Genomic DNA, 15,266 nt, shown 5'->3' with positions numbered 1-15,266 from the left:
GGTCATTCTGGCTTAGTGATGACAGCCAGGCCTTACCACAGCAAACAAATTAATCTTTGCAAAGGTCGACATTAGTTTTAGATATATTTTACACGCTTTTTTCCCAATATGTTTTTGGGAATCTATACCTGACATGAGAAACCAAGGCCAAGACCATCACTCTGATATAGGAGAGATGGAAGTGCTGGCTGCAGAAAGCAGAAAACAGCAGATTGTAGCACATCAGCATTCTTGTAAAGAAACAGGCTCCTGATTGCTGTGCTATGGGCTACTGGTTTACAGCTGTCTCAGGACAGAAGTGGGTACCTGCTCCAGCATGCCAATAAGACAGCCGTAGCTTCCCCAACTGCTACCCACTGGCTCTCTGCCTGCTGCATCCTCCTGCAGCTCAGACCAGCTCATCTTCGCTCTGTACCCATGCCAGGGGATGAGCTTTGGCATTTTAGCAATTTTACAAAAGGTGCCACCTTTTCCCAAACCCATCTGAAGCAGATGTGTGCCTTTGAGGGGAGATTCTCTCAGCACCTGGCTACTACCTGTGGTCTGTCAGAGAACTCAGTGGTCTGAGGAAAATGAAGGAAAGGACATTAGGTGACAAGTCTGGAAGAGCAGTAGCATAAACTTTGTTTTATGAGATGTTCTCTAGCCATGAATGAATAAGTTAAGGTTAGTTTAAATGATTTTTTTTTTAATTAGGCCATTATCTTTACTTTTAATATAATTAGTGTGCATTAAAAGATATAAATTTAGTGGGACACAATTACATCATAGTATTTTAAGATTAATGTGTAATTTTGGTTACTTTAAGATTAATTGCTGCAGGAAGTGGGATAGAGGATAGTTTACAACTTTGGCAGTGCTAGTTTTGTAGATACTATAAATTCCTAATGAACTCAGAAAATCTGTCATTTGTAATCATCTGTTCTCTCTTTCACACATATTCTCATAGAAAGTTTTTTTTCTGACGTCATCAAGCTGGCATGAGTCTAATTGATGGTTGATTAGCACTTATACTAACAAAATAAAAACCTAGCTGCTAAAAACATTTAATTTAGACATGGTCAAGCTCTCAATTTCAAATTGTTGTTTGATTTAACTAGTGCTGGACTTCTGTTGCTGTGGGCAGCAACATTTCAGGGCCAGAGCAGGAAATACTCAACCAAATCTGATCTTATATCATGTTCTGTTCAGACAAAACATCACAGAATAATCACTGGTCCTGTGATGAATCTTGAAGCCATTGAGCCAAGGGGCCGTCACACTCTGACGAAACCTGAAAAGAACACGGTGACAGGTACTTTAAGCAGACATTTCACCTTCTCACCACATCTACAGTACCTGACCTCTGTTACACTCTATACAAATGTGTGGAAGTGATTGATTGTGTGTTACAGTTTGTTGTTTGTTTGCTGTTGTGACACTTTGATCAGGGCACTACTTCATGTTTACTGACAAACTGCTAACTGCAATTTACATCATTTATTATTTAGATTTTTAATATTAATGTAGCATTCTGTCTTCCCTATTATTACCTAGTATTTTTAATCGTTCTTGTCTGATATTTTCAAGAACAAGAACAAATATGATGTTTTAAAAGCTGGGTTTTTTATTGTGGTTTTCTTTTTTTTTGTGGCAGATACGAGTTGGCTTCATATGTCAATCCAACACAAAGCTGCTTCTCTTCACCCTAGAGAGGATTCATACTCTTTTAAGATAGGTCAGTGCTTCTCCAAAGGTTCTACAGAAGATATTACATTTTACCTGATTCTGTCTTCAAGTTAATTGTTTTTGTTTTGTTTTTGACTGATTCATGTGGTTTTTAATGTCTTGGTCAGCAGAAAGAAAGGTTATGCCCTTGGAAATACTGAACCTTTAAGAAGGTTGCCATGGGAGCATCTGGTGGCCTAATGGTTAAAGCACATGTTTCTTGTCTCTAGTTTTCTGTCTCTCTCTAACTGTCAACCTTCCAAAAATGTATTGTTAAAAAAAGGAACTTGCCATGGAAACCCAATAATAAATCATCTGCCAGACACTGGCAGTCCTGTGCGTTGTGAGGGCCTATTGCTACAGAACTAGGAATTGTGCGCTTTGTCTTCTGTTTTCTTTCACTTTTGCCATACCTCTCAATGTTTTGATTGTCTTTTGGTTTAAACTCATTACTGACTCTGTTGAAGTAGGGACAGCTGCCACTTGAGTTGACAGTGCTGACTGCTTGCCACTGATTAACCACTGATAGAGTACAGTTGAACCCATCTGTTTATGACTTTAGGTCACCTGAAGTCCAGGTTTCATAAGCAGCTGAAATGGAGAACAGAACCTAGATCCACCTGCAACATAACAGGCAGGGAATACACACCTCTCTGGACCACCAAGACACCACCTCCCTCTGCAGCCTCAAAGAGCATGGATCACCAGAGTATGATGCAAGGCAGCACTGGTCTTATTCTTAAAAATCCTCAGGTATGAACAATATTTCAATTCCTTTAACTGTTTTATCAAAGTCTAGGTTGCCTCTCACCAGTTTCATTGTATTCAATAGAATCTACCAGTGCAAATTCCTGGAAGTTTCAGAAAACACACCTTTACCATCATAAACGGAAAGATCAACCCAGTGGCGGTAGATTTCTGTCACTTCAAGCAGAGCTTTAGCTTGTGCTGGAGCAGTGTGGTATATGCTCTGGAGGCCCTGGAAAAGCTGCTCCGGGAGTTTGCTGTGCCTCTAGCCAAAGTGAGAGGGGAACAGCTGGTGGAGTTTGGCCATGCTTGGGATAATGGCTGGAACAAGGCTCCTCCAGTTATTGACCTCCTCTCAGTACTTGAAAACTGGGAGGAGGTATTGAATCTGGTGTCACGCCCAGGCCAGCGCTACAAGGGAGAGGGAGGCATTGAGGCAGCTGCCATCCACATCCAGTCCTGCTGGAGGCGCTATGTAGCTCGGACAGCCTACCTGTGCCACTACCGGCGCAAGTGGGCAGCAGGGATTATCGCCATCTCATGGTTGATGCACACTCAGGTGCAGCGTGTCAGGAAGGCCCTGCAGGCCCGGCGTTTTAGACAACTGGAGAATTTTCGCAGTAGAGCCCAGGTGATATTCCTTATATCAAAATGCTGTTTGCACTCTCTTATATAATATTGCTCTATTCTCTTTTGTCTGTTTGTCTGTGGAGTCAGATTTATTTATGATGTCTGAATTAAATTAGATGACAAATCCTATTTGGATGTACATTATACCATCTGATTTTATTAAGTTATCTGCATAATCTTTAAATGTTTCTTTTTCTTATGTAATGTACCCTAAGATTTAATTATAACAGTTTGATTCTGTGGAAATACAGGTCTGTTACAGTCTGTAAAATACAGTTTAGGCTAAAAAGGAAATTATGGTTCTACTGTATTTTTTACCTCCATTACTCAAAAGTTCTATTTCCCATTCAGTCATAAACATCAGTGTTTTATGGGGGACTACTGTTCTGACTAACATCTCAGAGGCACTAAGAGTCTGTACTGCCATCTACAACCACCAGTCAGTGATTTTAAAAATAAGGACAGAAGTGGGGCAATGCCATGCAAGTATTCATGCAGTGTCATTAATCACTGTGTGCAGCTTGAACTATAATGTGTTTTAGTGCAACAAAAAAGAACCTGATAGACATAAAACTGTAATGAGTGGATCAGCAGAAACAAACAGCAAGACGGATAAGTAAGAAAACAGCAGATGTGAGACAGATGAACAATAAAGAACAGCAGAAATACACAGGCAGACAGAAGAACAAAATAAAACTGCAGTCACATTGATAGCAAAAGAAAACAGAGTGAAACAGTGGTTATGATGTCTAGGGATCAAGGGCAAAAAAGTGCCCAATTCATTCTGATGGTATATTACAGTAGATAATGACCCGCTGTAAGTATTATAGGTACTTTAAATATATCCCATAAAATGTGTTGACATTGAGACATTCACACATGAAGTTGTTTGAATGGGGTAATTATAAAATATAAACTACACCAAAATTAATTTAATGCAGTTTAATTTAAATTACATTTACTAGATAATTCAATTCTAGAGTTTACATTTTCTTGGAGCATATGCCTTGTTAAGCTGTGAAGGTCAGCTTTTCTCCAGGGTGTCACAACTTTTATACTCATTATCTTCAAATATATATATCTTCTGCCATAGCAGGACCTTGCTGTCATAAGCTTAAGACATTTTATTTATTTTTAGCTCTTCAAGAGACATCACAGTTTTCATAGTTTTTCATCTATAATCTTTACCTGTTCATCATAGAGGCATGTCTGTGGTGTCATCTGAGCTGAACACTGAACACAAAACTAATTAGTGCCTACAAGTTCATTTAGTTTTAACATCATTGTGTGTGTATACATGCTCTAAATGTATGTTCTCACTCTTTAAACATTCATACCCTGTTAATTAAGCTTGCTAATCTTCCCCTGGCAGTAGCATCATGTACCTTGCTGATTGAATTAATTGTGAGAAGATGTTTCTAAAGTAAACGCTTAATTTAATTAACGTGGTATTTTATGCTTGGTTTGCTTCCGTTAGCCCAGAGAGATTGGCTTGATGTGTTTTAGCTATGCAATGATGTGATGATTTGTATGTGTGTACACGCTCAGGCAGTCCCTTCACTGATTACTCCTTTTCTCCATCCGCAGCATCTGGCAGCCAACTGGAAACACATCCAGTCCTCCAAGAGGACCATTATCCACATCCCTTCATTAGGTAGCTTTCTCTGCCTTGTACACACACACCCACACACATACATCTGATCTAGCAGCAGTCATCCCGTCTCACCACTCTGCTGCCCCAGTCTGTGGCCCTGGTGGAGGCACTCCGTTTCGTTCAAATGACTCTCTGCAGGAAAGCACTCACAGGATGATGACAGTCCCCATACCAGGGAACTGAACAATTTAGTCTCAATTGCCATTTAATTTGCAGATTAAGCAAATGAAAAGCCATTATGCTGAATATTTGCAAGAGGCACAAAGGTCTTTTTTTGTGCTGTGCAAAAACACACACAAAAGAGGAAAAAGTTGCTATGTTTTACTGGATATTGAATGCAAGCTATGATTTGTTCTTGTTCTAATTTCACCATGGCACTCACATTTAGACTGTAATCAGGCATGTGCATTGTAAATCATTGAGCGATTGTCTAAAATTATTAAGGCTAATTACTAGCAGATGGAATGCTTTATTTGCACTTGGGGTGGCTACAGAGAGTGCTGTGTGAGCAAGGATAATTAGAAAGTTGAACCCCATTGTTGTTAATTAGCATGAATCCAATCATTTAATTACCTTGATTCAGTTGAGGATTCTCTCTCAGGCAGAAATCCAGACAGACATAGAGTACCATCCTGGAGATATCACTGAATGTGGCTCAGTGGTGGCTGGACATGGTGCAGCAGGACCCCTAGCACATGACAGACACAGCACCTGCTAGTTATTAAGTTAAATTAATCATTACAATAAACTACTGTGTGATCAGCCTTAACTGCCTCACCCCGTAGTACCAGCTACATCTGAGGGTACTTGTACAGAACTACAGATTTTGAATAAAGCCAATTAAAGAAGTTTGAATCTGTCCTTGAAAGTTTTGTGCAAATTATTTTGACTTTGTTCCGACAGGATATTCTCAGAGCCAGCGACTGAACTTGAGGGGATTTGACATCCTACAGAATATCCAAATAAGCAGACTGTGTGATGTTAGAGGTGAGCGCTTTTTCAGCCTCACCACCATAAATACACACAGTGACTTTCTCTGTATGCTTTACTGTAAACATGCACTTTGTGAAGTCCACTTTTTTATATTTAGATGAAAATGTGGAGGTGATCTATGTGTGCCCCCGACATCTGGGGGAGGACATCTTGCACTATTACACCAGCCTCCTGAGGTGTGATGGAGCCACAGATGGGTTTGGTAGACGCTTTATTATCCTTACACCTGAGGCTCTAGATTATTTCCCGGTAAGGTCAATCACATTTGTTTGTGCGCAAATGTAAATATTCAAGAAAGAACTTGAAAATACAGAATCTTAGAATAGTAGTGAAACTGATGGTATTATGTTGTAGAGGTGCTACAAGCATCTGTAGTTGGTGAATTCTCCTCTAGAGGGTACTAGAGGCGATTATTACCACACACTTGTCATCTGAGAACTTCACACTTTATAATATTTTTATCCCCTTTTACTACTGTTGAAATTAAACATCAGTGTTATTTTAAAGTCTATACACTGGAGCTAAATTAAGTTATACTTAATTAAAATACATGGTCTTTAGTTGGTGTTCAGTAAATAATTAAATTCCACATTAGGTGATTTAAATAACTGTTTATTCCAAATTACTGCTGCAGTTTTGAAATACTAAATTGTTTTGATTACGTCATTGCAATAAATCAAGGTGTTTTTATATTGTCTTTTTACATGCACTCATTCTGCCTATCTTTTTAGATAATTTTGCACTAGGTTGAATGTGCAACATAACATGGTCTTCTTCATTTCTTTCCATTGATTTTCCTGCTGTTTTGTTGTTAAACTGTGCCAGACATGTTGCTGAAATGAATCACTGCTACCCATGGCTGGCAGCGCATTCTGCCAGTGACAGAAGGGATAATTCCATGTGGATCAAATAAATACAGATGTGAAGTAATTAGTTGTATTCCCAAGGAGCTCATTGCTAGCACACAATAAAGATGTGAAGGATAGAGGAAGCGTCCCACAGGCAGCTTTTATCAATTCAACCTGCTGGAATCCAGGAGAGGTCAAAGCCCTACTGGCTATTACAATAATAGATCTGTTGTGTGTATACAGTGATAAATCAGGTCAAGAAACAACCCTTGGAAGAAACACTGAGAACTCTTAGCTCCTGCAGTAATATTTCCCCCCTCTTTTCTTCTAGACTTATAACATGTGCCTGTCTACGCTGCTCAAGTACAGTCCACGCACCCTCAGACGCATCAGGAACCTGATTCAGGGTAAGCAGGCCTATATCGTGGGTGGAATGGCCCATGTGGATGATCTGGCAGTGGCAGATGAGCTGGGAGTGCCAATCCTGGGTCCAGAACCGGCCATTGCACAGCTTTATAGCACAAAGTCTGGAGGGAGGAGGATCTTCACCGCGGCAGAGGTTGATTTACCTCCTGGTCAAGGCGACATCTTCTCACTAAACCAGGTCAGAGATTAAACACAAATGCATATACCAACTCTATTACAAGTGAGGTACTTCACTAGTACCTGATAACATAAAAGAACACATTTTCAGTTTCAACCTTTACTTGTAGTAATTTATATTACGTGGTTTGTAATTCACGTTTTTCTTTTGATTTTGATTAGCTTCATGAAACACTGGCTGAGCTTATGACTCAAAACATTCATGTACAGCGCTGGCTTTTCAAGATGGACTCTGAGCATGGTGGCCGTGGTATTGCATACTGTGATATATGCCATCTTAACTGCTATAATTGGGCCCTGCAGGAGTACCATCGTTATGGTCCTGAGCTATGGAACACAAAATGGATTCAGGTAAAGATGTGACTTAAGGGACTACTGTATGTCATTCCCTCCCTGCCATAAACTATATGAACACTTCTTATAATACATTTTATACACTTACTTTTATACAATGTTTTATTGAATTTGCTTGAATTTTAGGTTTGTGTTTTCATTTTTTCTTTATTTTCTTTATTACTTCTCCCTAAATTGATGTTTTTTTTACTATTATGTCTTGTTTTTATGGCTCCCTCCAAAGTACTGGTTTTAGAAAAGTGCAATACAAATAAAGTTTATTGCTATTATTATTACACTCATACCAATGAGGAATCAGCCATTTAAAGTTAACATGGTAACAACTAGATACTTAACAGATAACATTACAGTAACAGCTAGATATTAAAATGGCAATTGTGCTCCTTGTTGAAATGAGACAGCTCAAAAAGGGTTAGATTCACTTCTGTCACTGAATGAACAAAAGCATGGGTCACAGTAGGGTCAGAGAGATCACTTAGCTTAGAGATGGGTATCTTAACGTAACTGTCACAGTGCTGGTCCCTGTAGTACAGTAATTTGAGCATTGTCCCCAGAACCACAAAACATTAAATTACTACATAAAATAACTGTTTATACACACAGCCTTTATTCATTATCTTAGGCACATACTGTACATCAACTAGTGTTGGCATGTTGGGAAGAACAAACGCTCGTCCAGTTGTAGTAATGCCCTACCTCACTGGCAGTGACAGTTAAATGACATGCATATATATATTTTAAAGATTATCCTGCAGATTAATACCAGAAAGATTCACACCTAATTCCATTTGTATTACAAATGTCTTTAAAGTATATTAATGTGCAGATGACACTAAACACTTTAAGTCTGAGTTACAGTTAAAGTTGATGCTTTGATCTGCTCTGCTCAGTTGCTCTTCCTGAGGTTTTCTTTTTCCTATCCGAGCGTGTAAGGACATAGGGTGTTCTAAAGCCCCACTGAGGCAAAATATGATTTATATTAGGTTATATAAATAAAATTTGACATGTTTGGACATGACTGTTTTAATATAACAACACCATGCATTCTTTCTGTCCAAGACACTCACTCGATTTGTGAAGAGAACATTATTGTACAAATACGTTATCAACGTTTGCTTTCTCCTCAACACATAAATTCAGATTTAATCTTTAATCAGATTTAATCCTATTCAAAACAAATAAAATAGTTTTAATCATTGGTAAACCATTCATTTAGTATAGATGCAATCTGTACACAGCTTCTGAGCCCCTGGCTCCTATTTCTCATATGCTTACAAAGTAGCCTTTGATTTTCTGTCATGTGTTAATTACCGTATTTTGCCATTTAACTGGGAGCTTTGTGTAAACTAATTACAGGCTAATGATTGTGGGCTTGGAGCACAATGATTTTACTTTTTATTCCATTTGAAAGAACAGCAGTCATCCCAAGCTTCTTATGGCTCACTCTGTTTTGTTCCTATTAGCTCATTCTTTGATTCACAGTGTATGTGCAGTGCGGGGCTGTAATTGTTGTGGCATTGGTGCTGTTAATTATGGCAGAGAGTGGCTGAGCCAGAGCCAAGGTCCATAATGGTGGCTGAGGCAGCACAGGAAAGTAAATGGGGTTTGTTTCACCAGCTGGGGTCCCATGGAGAGGGAAGAGTGCCGGGGCCCCCAGTGTAGGCCGACAGCCTTAGGGCTTCTGGGCCATATGGACACAACACTTTAACTGGCCTTTATTCTACACCTTGCTCTTTTAATCAAAGCAAAACCCACATCCTGTGCTCCTCATTGCATGTTTTTTTGTTATGACACTGTTTTCCCCAAAAATGTACTAGCCCCTTAAATGTATTCCATCGTCCTTCTGTTGTTGTACTAGTGTATATTGAAGATAGTAATTTAGCTCTATATGCTGAAGGATTACAGAACAGTGTTGTTGATTATGTACACACATATAAATATTTTATTCCAGAGTATCTCCTCTTTGCCATCTCCTCACAGCAGAAATTGTAGATGGATGTTTCAACATGGCAGTATATTTTGAGATATAGCGCTCATTAATGTAGCACTTTGCTGAAAAGAAGTAGACCTAATTGCAGTGCTGACAGCCAGTGAATAGGATAGATATTTGCAATACTGAATATTTGCAAGCATTTAAGCATTTGGTTAATATACGTTTAAAGCTAGGTTTATGAAAATTGCAACAATTTCATTAATTATTGATGAAATACAAATGATCAAATGAAGCACTTTAAATATTAATTCATAATTTAACAGTTCTTCACAAGATGGTTGTTTACCAAAAAAAAGAAAAAGAAGTGATGATTAAAGTGTATAATATAAATTTTACAATTCAGTGGAATGCCTCACGTTCTTTATAATCAGTGTAAAGGTAGAGAGGTGATTAGAGAGTATGTTTGGTCTTAGCCTACATAAACTGTATGCATTTCTTTTTTAATTATTGTTCTGATGGCTCAGCATGAAGAAGCCTGACACCAGAATACCATGTGGTCAACAATCAGATCCCTTCTAGCCACGCAAAAGAAAGCCCAAAAGGCTACAACAATGAGGACAAGGGGGGATCACAACTATACTAGAGTAGCTTCCAAAGAGGTCTAGCAGATAGTGTGCTTTTCTAAATATTGTGAGGCACACAGCCTCCAGCACAGTGTTTCAGCTTGCAGAAAGCCCCTAGGTCTTTTTAGAATTTACACAGAGAGAGGTTAAAGACATGTAGATCTGCACCCATGCAATGCCTGAAGGGGGTCATACACACACTTAAGCGCTCACACAGCCTGCATATGGATCATTAGGCACAAGAGGGTAAAAATTACACCTAATGGCGTCAACAGATGGAGTACTTCTTTTTGTCATGCTGTGTACAAACAGATCTTGAGCAGCACCTTATTTAGGTTAAGGCTGTCAACGAAATGGGTCGTTTGATAATCACTACCACTGAAGAGGTAGAGGGACATTTTATACAGATGTTTTCTGTCTAAATATTGGGTAAGCTTTGTTTGCATGAAGGGGTTTAAATAGCTAAGGTTTAGCTTTAACGTAATTAACCTAAATTTACCTTGTGAAGACTTTTAGTGGTTCTGTTAGTTTCACAAATGCTTGTTGTTCTTTAAGCAGAGGAAATATGCGGTCCCTATACTATTATGTTAAATTTAACCAGGTATAAGAACAAGTAAGTAACTCAATGTTCCTTTTATTATTAAGCCTACACATGAAATTAGCCATGGCTGTAGTAGATTAAGGTTGAAGCTTTGGTTGGTCAGTGTTTCAGAAAATTATTCTTCATACAAAAAGTATGACTAGTCAGATTATATCCTTCTATTCCCAAAGCTTACTGTAGTTTCTCAGTTGTTTTACTATGTAATGGAGAGATGAAATGGCAATCAAAGAGGCAGGGCAGCATCTGTTTTATTTATGACCAGATTGTATGGCTTTATGTGGACACCAAGCAAAGCTTGAATCCTATCACGGGGCACTGTACGCAGTTTAAGTCCAAATAATTTATTGCAAAATACCTCTCTTTATTTTTTTTCCTGTCCTGCTGTTTCTGTGAACTGCATAGGCAAAGTCCTGGGGTGAGCTTGCTCTTCCGTTGAAAATGACAACCGTTCCCTTACACTTTTTGCCGCACCATTGTGTACTTTATGGTTTGTATAGGGGGAATCACTGTGTAGCATTTGACCTCGCCTCTTACAGTACTTGAATATGATGATGGCTGTTACATGACTGGAATATCAACAGCAAAACCTTCAGTCCTGTTACCAGTGAAACCACACAGCATATACTCAAAACAAAGTAATGCTCAAAATAGAACAATGAAAAAACACTTTACTTTTATTCAGAATTTAATCACAAGGAGTTTTCACGTATTTTAATGCATACAAGTAAATTAAATTCCTGTTTAATACTCATACAAGATATTATTACATATGGAACACTGTATTTGTACTTTTTATACAGTCAACATAGGCATTTAGTTGTCGTTTTATAATTTGATATATAAGGTATAAAATGACAACTAAAGGTTCAGTAGAGGCATTCTTATTACTTTAACTACAGTGTATTGAAGTGTTATCAAAGAACACAGTGTGTTTGAGATACCAAACTGTTTGAGACACTGAAAACAAAAGTTAGAATTTAACAGCATCATTAAGCGGTGAAACCATTATGGCATTTCCTAGTTACAGAAACGAGTGATGTCGATCCCAGTCAAACCCAGATTGATCCCCAGATAGATGGGTTAGCTTAGGTATTCATCAGCTGCCTAGTGGAGAGAGTTGTTATTGAGGGCAGGTGCTGTCTCCGTGGCTGTGAGTTAAAGCCATTAGACTCCTGAGGCCTTCTGATAATAGGCTGTCACTCACAGATAGACCCTCCTGCAGTATCCATCAGACACTCGTGCAGAAATTGAAGCAGCCACCAAAGGTCTCAAGGATAACAAGCAGTCACTGGAGTCAAGGGCATTTCCAAGAATGTAGTCAACACTTACAAAGCTTTAACAATGGGGAAAAATAAAATTGCCAGGACTTGTTATTGACTTTGTTTGCATAAATGAACATGCATAATGTCCTGAGATCTGTCATCAACTCATTTTCAATAGATCCCTAATGTATTTACCTAAACTTTTTTTTCTGCAGGAGTCTGTATTGCCCAGGTATTTAGATGAGATCCCAGAGTGGCTGGCCCGTCATGCCCGGCCTACTAAAACCTCCTGCTATCCCAACTGGACTTGCTTCCTGAAGACCTTCCTCAGGCAAGGTCAGATGCCTATTGTCAGGCACTGAATGCAATTCACCTGCAAATATACCAGTTTGAATATGCTAACAGTCATTTTCTGTCCTTTGTAGTTCTCATATATTGCCGATGTGAACTGAAAAATTAAATGGTTTTTATGTTACTTGGCTGTTAAACAGATGCTAGAGGAATTTCAGGTGCTGTATAACAGGTTTGTACTGTTCTCTTCTCTCACTCTGTGTCTAGGTGGTGTGGTGGAGGCCTACCCCCCTTCAGACAGTATCACCTGTCTGACAGTAGATCTGCTGCTGGTGCCTGAGGTTGAGGTGACCATGTTGTCCTGTGGAGACCAGCTTCATGGCTCCTGTCAACTGGAAACTATAGGCTCTACTGTTCCCCAGACCTCTGTACACCCAGAGACCTTGCACTCCATCTGCATGCGTGTCGGCCAGGCCTGTCTGCAGCGCCTTATCATAGGCTATGTCTCTGTGGACCTTGCTACCTTTCTGAACCACAACACCATGGAGCAGAAGGTAAGACAGCTGGGGCAAGAGAAGGCTTTAGCTCATGCGACCAGGATAAATAATATGGTCTGGGCTGTTGCAACACATGGCATCAAAGCTGTCAGTTTCCCCACACTATTGAAATACAGTAGATCAATTTATAGGCTGGATCAAAGATCCATATAAGCAGATAGGTACCTTCCATACTGTTCCCCAGGGATTTTGAAAACAGGCAAGTCAAACACTGGACACAGGGATCAAATGTGTGACAAGGTCATCTAATAAACTGTCAGGTCTTATTGTGTTGATACACTGATTCCACCATTTAAGGCTTGCCCTTTAACCTTACACTGCTGAGAAATTTAGAGGCACCTATCTTTCAGACAATAGGTCACTCTAAAGTGATTTGGCAGCTTCATGGGGATGCCCTGTCACTGTTTAACCCCTGCCTGGTTACCTGCAGTGGTCTGCTGAAATTCATCTTGTTATTATAGAAGACACAAAGCCTTACCTCATTTGTAAGGATTACGTTTTGCTGAAACCTTTTTGATTTATGATATTGGAAATGGACTGGTTTATGATGGTTTAACCTCTGGCCCTACCATCTGGCTACATTGACTGCCTATTGATCCAGAGCTGTAAAATAAAATGGTCTGTTTATAATATGGTCTATAAAATACTAAGCCTGTAAAATAGTACAGAAAGCACTGGAGTTTTACTAGGGGGCTTGAAAAAAGACATTGAACGCTATCAGATGTTTTTTTTTTTTCTTCTTTCATTAAAAATCCACCAGATAGCAATACACCATTTGTCATCTACCTCCTTAGGATGGATTTTCTTAATAAATCTCCTATATTTGTTTGTCTCTTCACTGTCTAGCTTTATTTAGGCTTGCATTCATAATGGATTCCCCATAAAAATCTGTAGAGTGGATATGAGCCAAGGGCACACTTACCACTAGAGGGTAGTATCTTATGGATTAGGTGTTACACATTGTGTCAAAGCAATGTTCAAATAATGCAGTTTGTGTCTTAAAACTTTAAATATTTTGTAATTAACAGAATTTATGTCAGGTTTATTTTTGTCAGCAGAATTGTACTTATTTGGACTATGTAGTTCACCACATTACATTGATTTGAGGTTAAACAACATATGTGGTTCATAGTATTTTTTGCATTTTAGATGTAAAATGAAATATGCTATTTCACATACTGTATATATTAGGGACACAAGCTGAAGTTTTTCATAACTGCTTAGAATGATATAATGACAGTCTTAAAATTAATATTCAATTTCAGTGTTGACCTGAAATCAAATGTGATTCACTGACAGCATAATTAAGAATAGACTATAAACAGCATGTGCTTCAATAGAGGCGGGAGCAGTGTTAACCATCCCCCCCACCCCCCACACCCAGCTCAGACAGAAGAGAGCCACATGGGCAAACCTGTCTGGATTTAAACATCAATTTAGATTCAAACCTGTTGCTAAAAGCTGCCTACTTTGTGTGATGGGAAGAAATGGGTCACATATGTTTGCCCTTGCAGTCTTTCCTCACATTGTGGAACGGTGGGGCCCCAGCTGCAGCATCAGGGCTTTTAATGAAAATGCAAGGCAATAGAAAACAGGTACAATCCAGGCTTACATTTCCCACGGCTTTGTTAAGAGCGACAATGGGACATTGGAGTATGATTTTTAGTGAGTCGAGTGAATGGCTCGGCAGAGTGTGTCTATCAGTCAGGCCCAAGTATCAACCTGATGCATAGAGACTTGCATCTATCCAGTGGTAGCTACTGTACCCCCTGCAGTAAAGGTGACTGAGTGCTGAATCTTGTTCACTATGAATGTACACAGCTTGCAGCTGTTTTGATTGTTTTGACATGTACTGTTTAGAACACTTCATGCATTCTTTTTCATGTCATTATTGTGTAGATTCAAAATGTTGAAATTATAATATTAACTCCAACAATTTTCGCTTATTGAAAACTGATCTATATTAAAAACACTGTAGTTCCATGCATAACTTCTGCCCTATAAATTGGGTTACAAGTTGCTTGATTCTAACATAATGAAAAACATCTTTTCACTATGATATTTTAATATATTATTTGGGGTGTTTCTTCAAGCGGTTAACTGTTGTAAAGTAATTGTTGTATGACAGCCCCTTAAAAATTCATACATTTGTCTTGTTTTGAACTTGATTATCACAACACAAATACTCAGCAACAGTTATAATAATTGGTTAATTATTTTGATTATTTTCCAAACAAAAATGCCAAACAGTTTCTCAAATGTGAAAATATTCAGATTTTCTGGGCTTTTTGCTAATTTTTGATAATTCATTGAAAAAATCTTTAATTGATACTGTTGTACCCGGTACTTTTTACCATACGGACTCTGAGAGACGAGACAGTCCAAGTAACTTCAAAACAGTGCTGATTTATTCAGAGGATCACAGGTAAAATTAACATTACACGCTCAGGTATCTTGCACCTC

At 38.7% G+C, this 15,266-nt stretch overlaps 1 protein-coding gene across 4 annotated transcripts in view; it reads left to right on the top strand.

Annotated features, from left to right (window-relative positions):
• The window catches only part of iqch (IQ motif containing H), a 23,547-nt gene that overhangs the window by 2,969 nt on the left and 5,312 nt on the right, over window positions 1–15,266 (top strand). For all 4 annotated transcript variants that reach the window (XM_020619306.1, XM_020619305.1, XM_020619303.1 and 1 more), the window contains exons 6-16: window positions 1,192–1,294; window positions 1,637–1,717; window positions 2,270–2,460; window positions 2,540–3,085; window positions 4,672–4,738; window positions 5,642–5,725; window positions 5,829–5,980; window positions 6,911–7,183; window positions 7,345–7,533; window positions 12,171–12,291; window positions 12,514–12,800. In XM_020619306.1, coding sequence (XP_020474962.1) covers window positions 1,192–1,294; window positions 1,637–1,717; window positions 2,270–2,460; window positions 2,540–3,085; window positions 4,672–4,738; window positions 5,642–5,725; window positions 5,829–5,980; window positions 6,911–7,183; window positions 7,345–7,533; window positions 12,171–12,291; window positions 12,514–12,800 — 2,094 coding nt within the window. The remainder of the gene's footprint in view (window positions 1–1,191; window positions 1,295–1,636; window positions 1,718–2,269; window positions 2,461–2,539; window positions 3,086–4,671; window positions 4,739–5,641; window positions 5,726–5,828; window positions 5,981–6,910; window positions 7,184–7,344; window positions 7,534–12,170; window positions 12,292–12,513; window positions 12,801–15,266) is intronic.

Source organism: Monopterus albus, unplaced genomic scaffold, assembly GCF_001952655.1.
Source record: "Monopterus albus unplaced genomic scaffold, M_albus_1.0 scaffold218.1, whole genome shotgun sequence".
NCBI classification, from domain to species: domain Eukaryota; kingdom Metazoa; phylum Chordata; class Actinopteri; order Synbranchiformes; family Synbranchidae; genus Monopterus; species Monopterus albus.
Note: the sequence above shows the minus strand (reverse complement) of the source record. Positions and strands in the feature narration are given on the sequence as shown.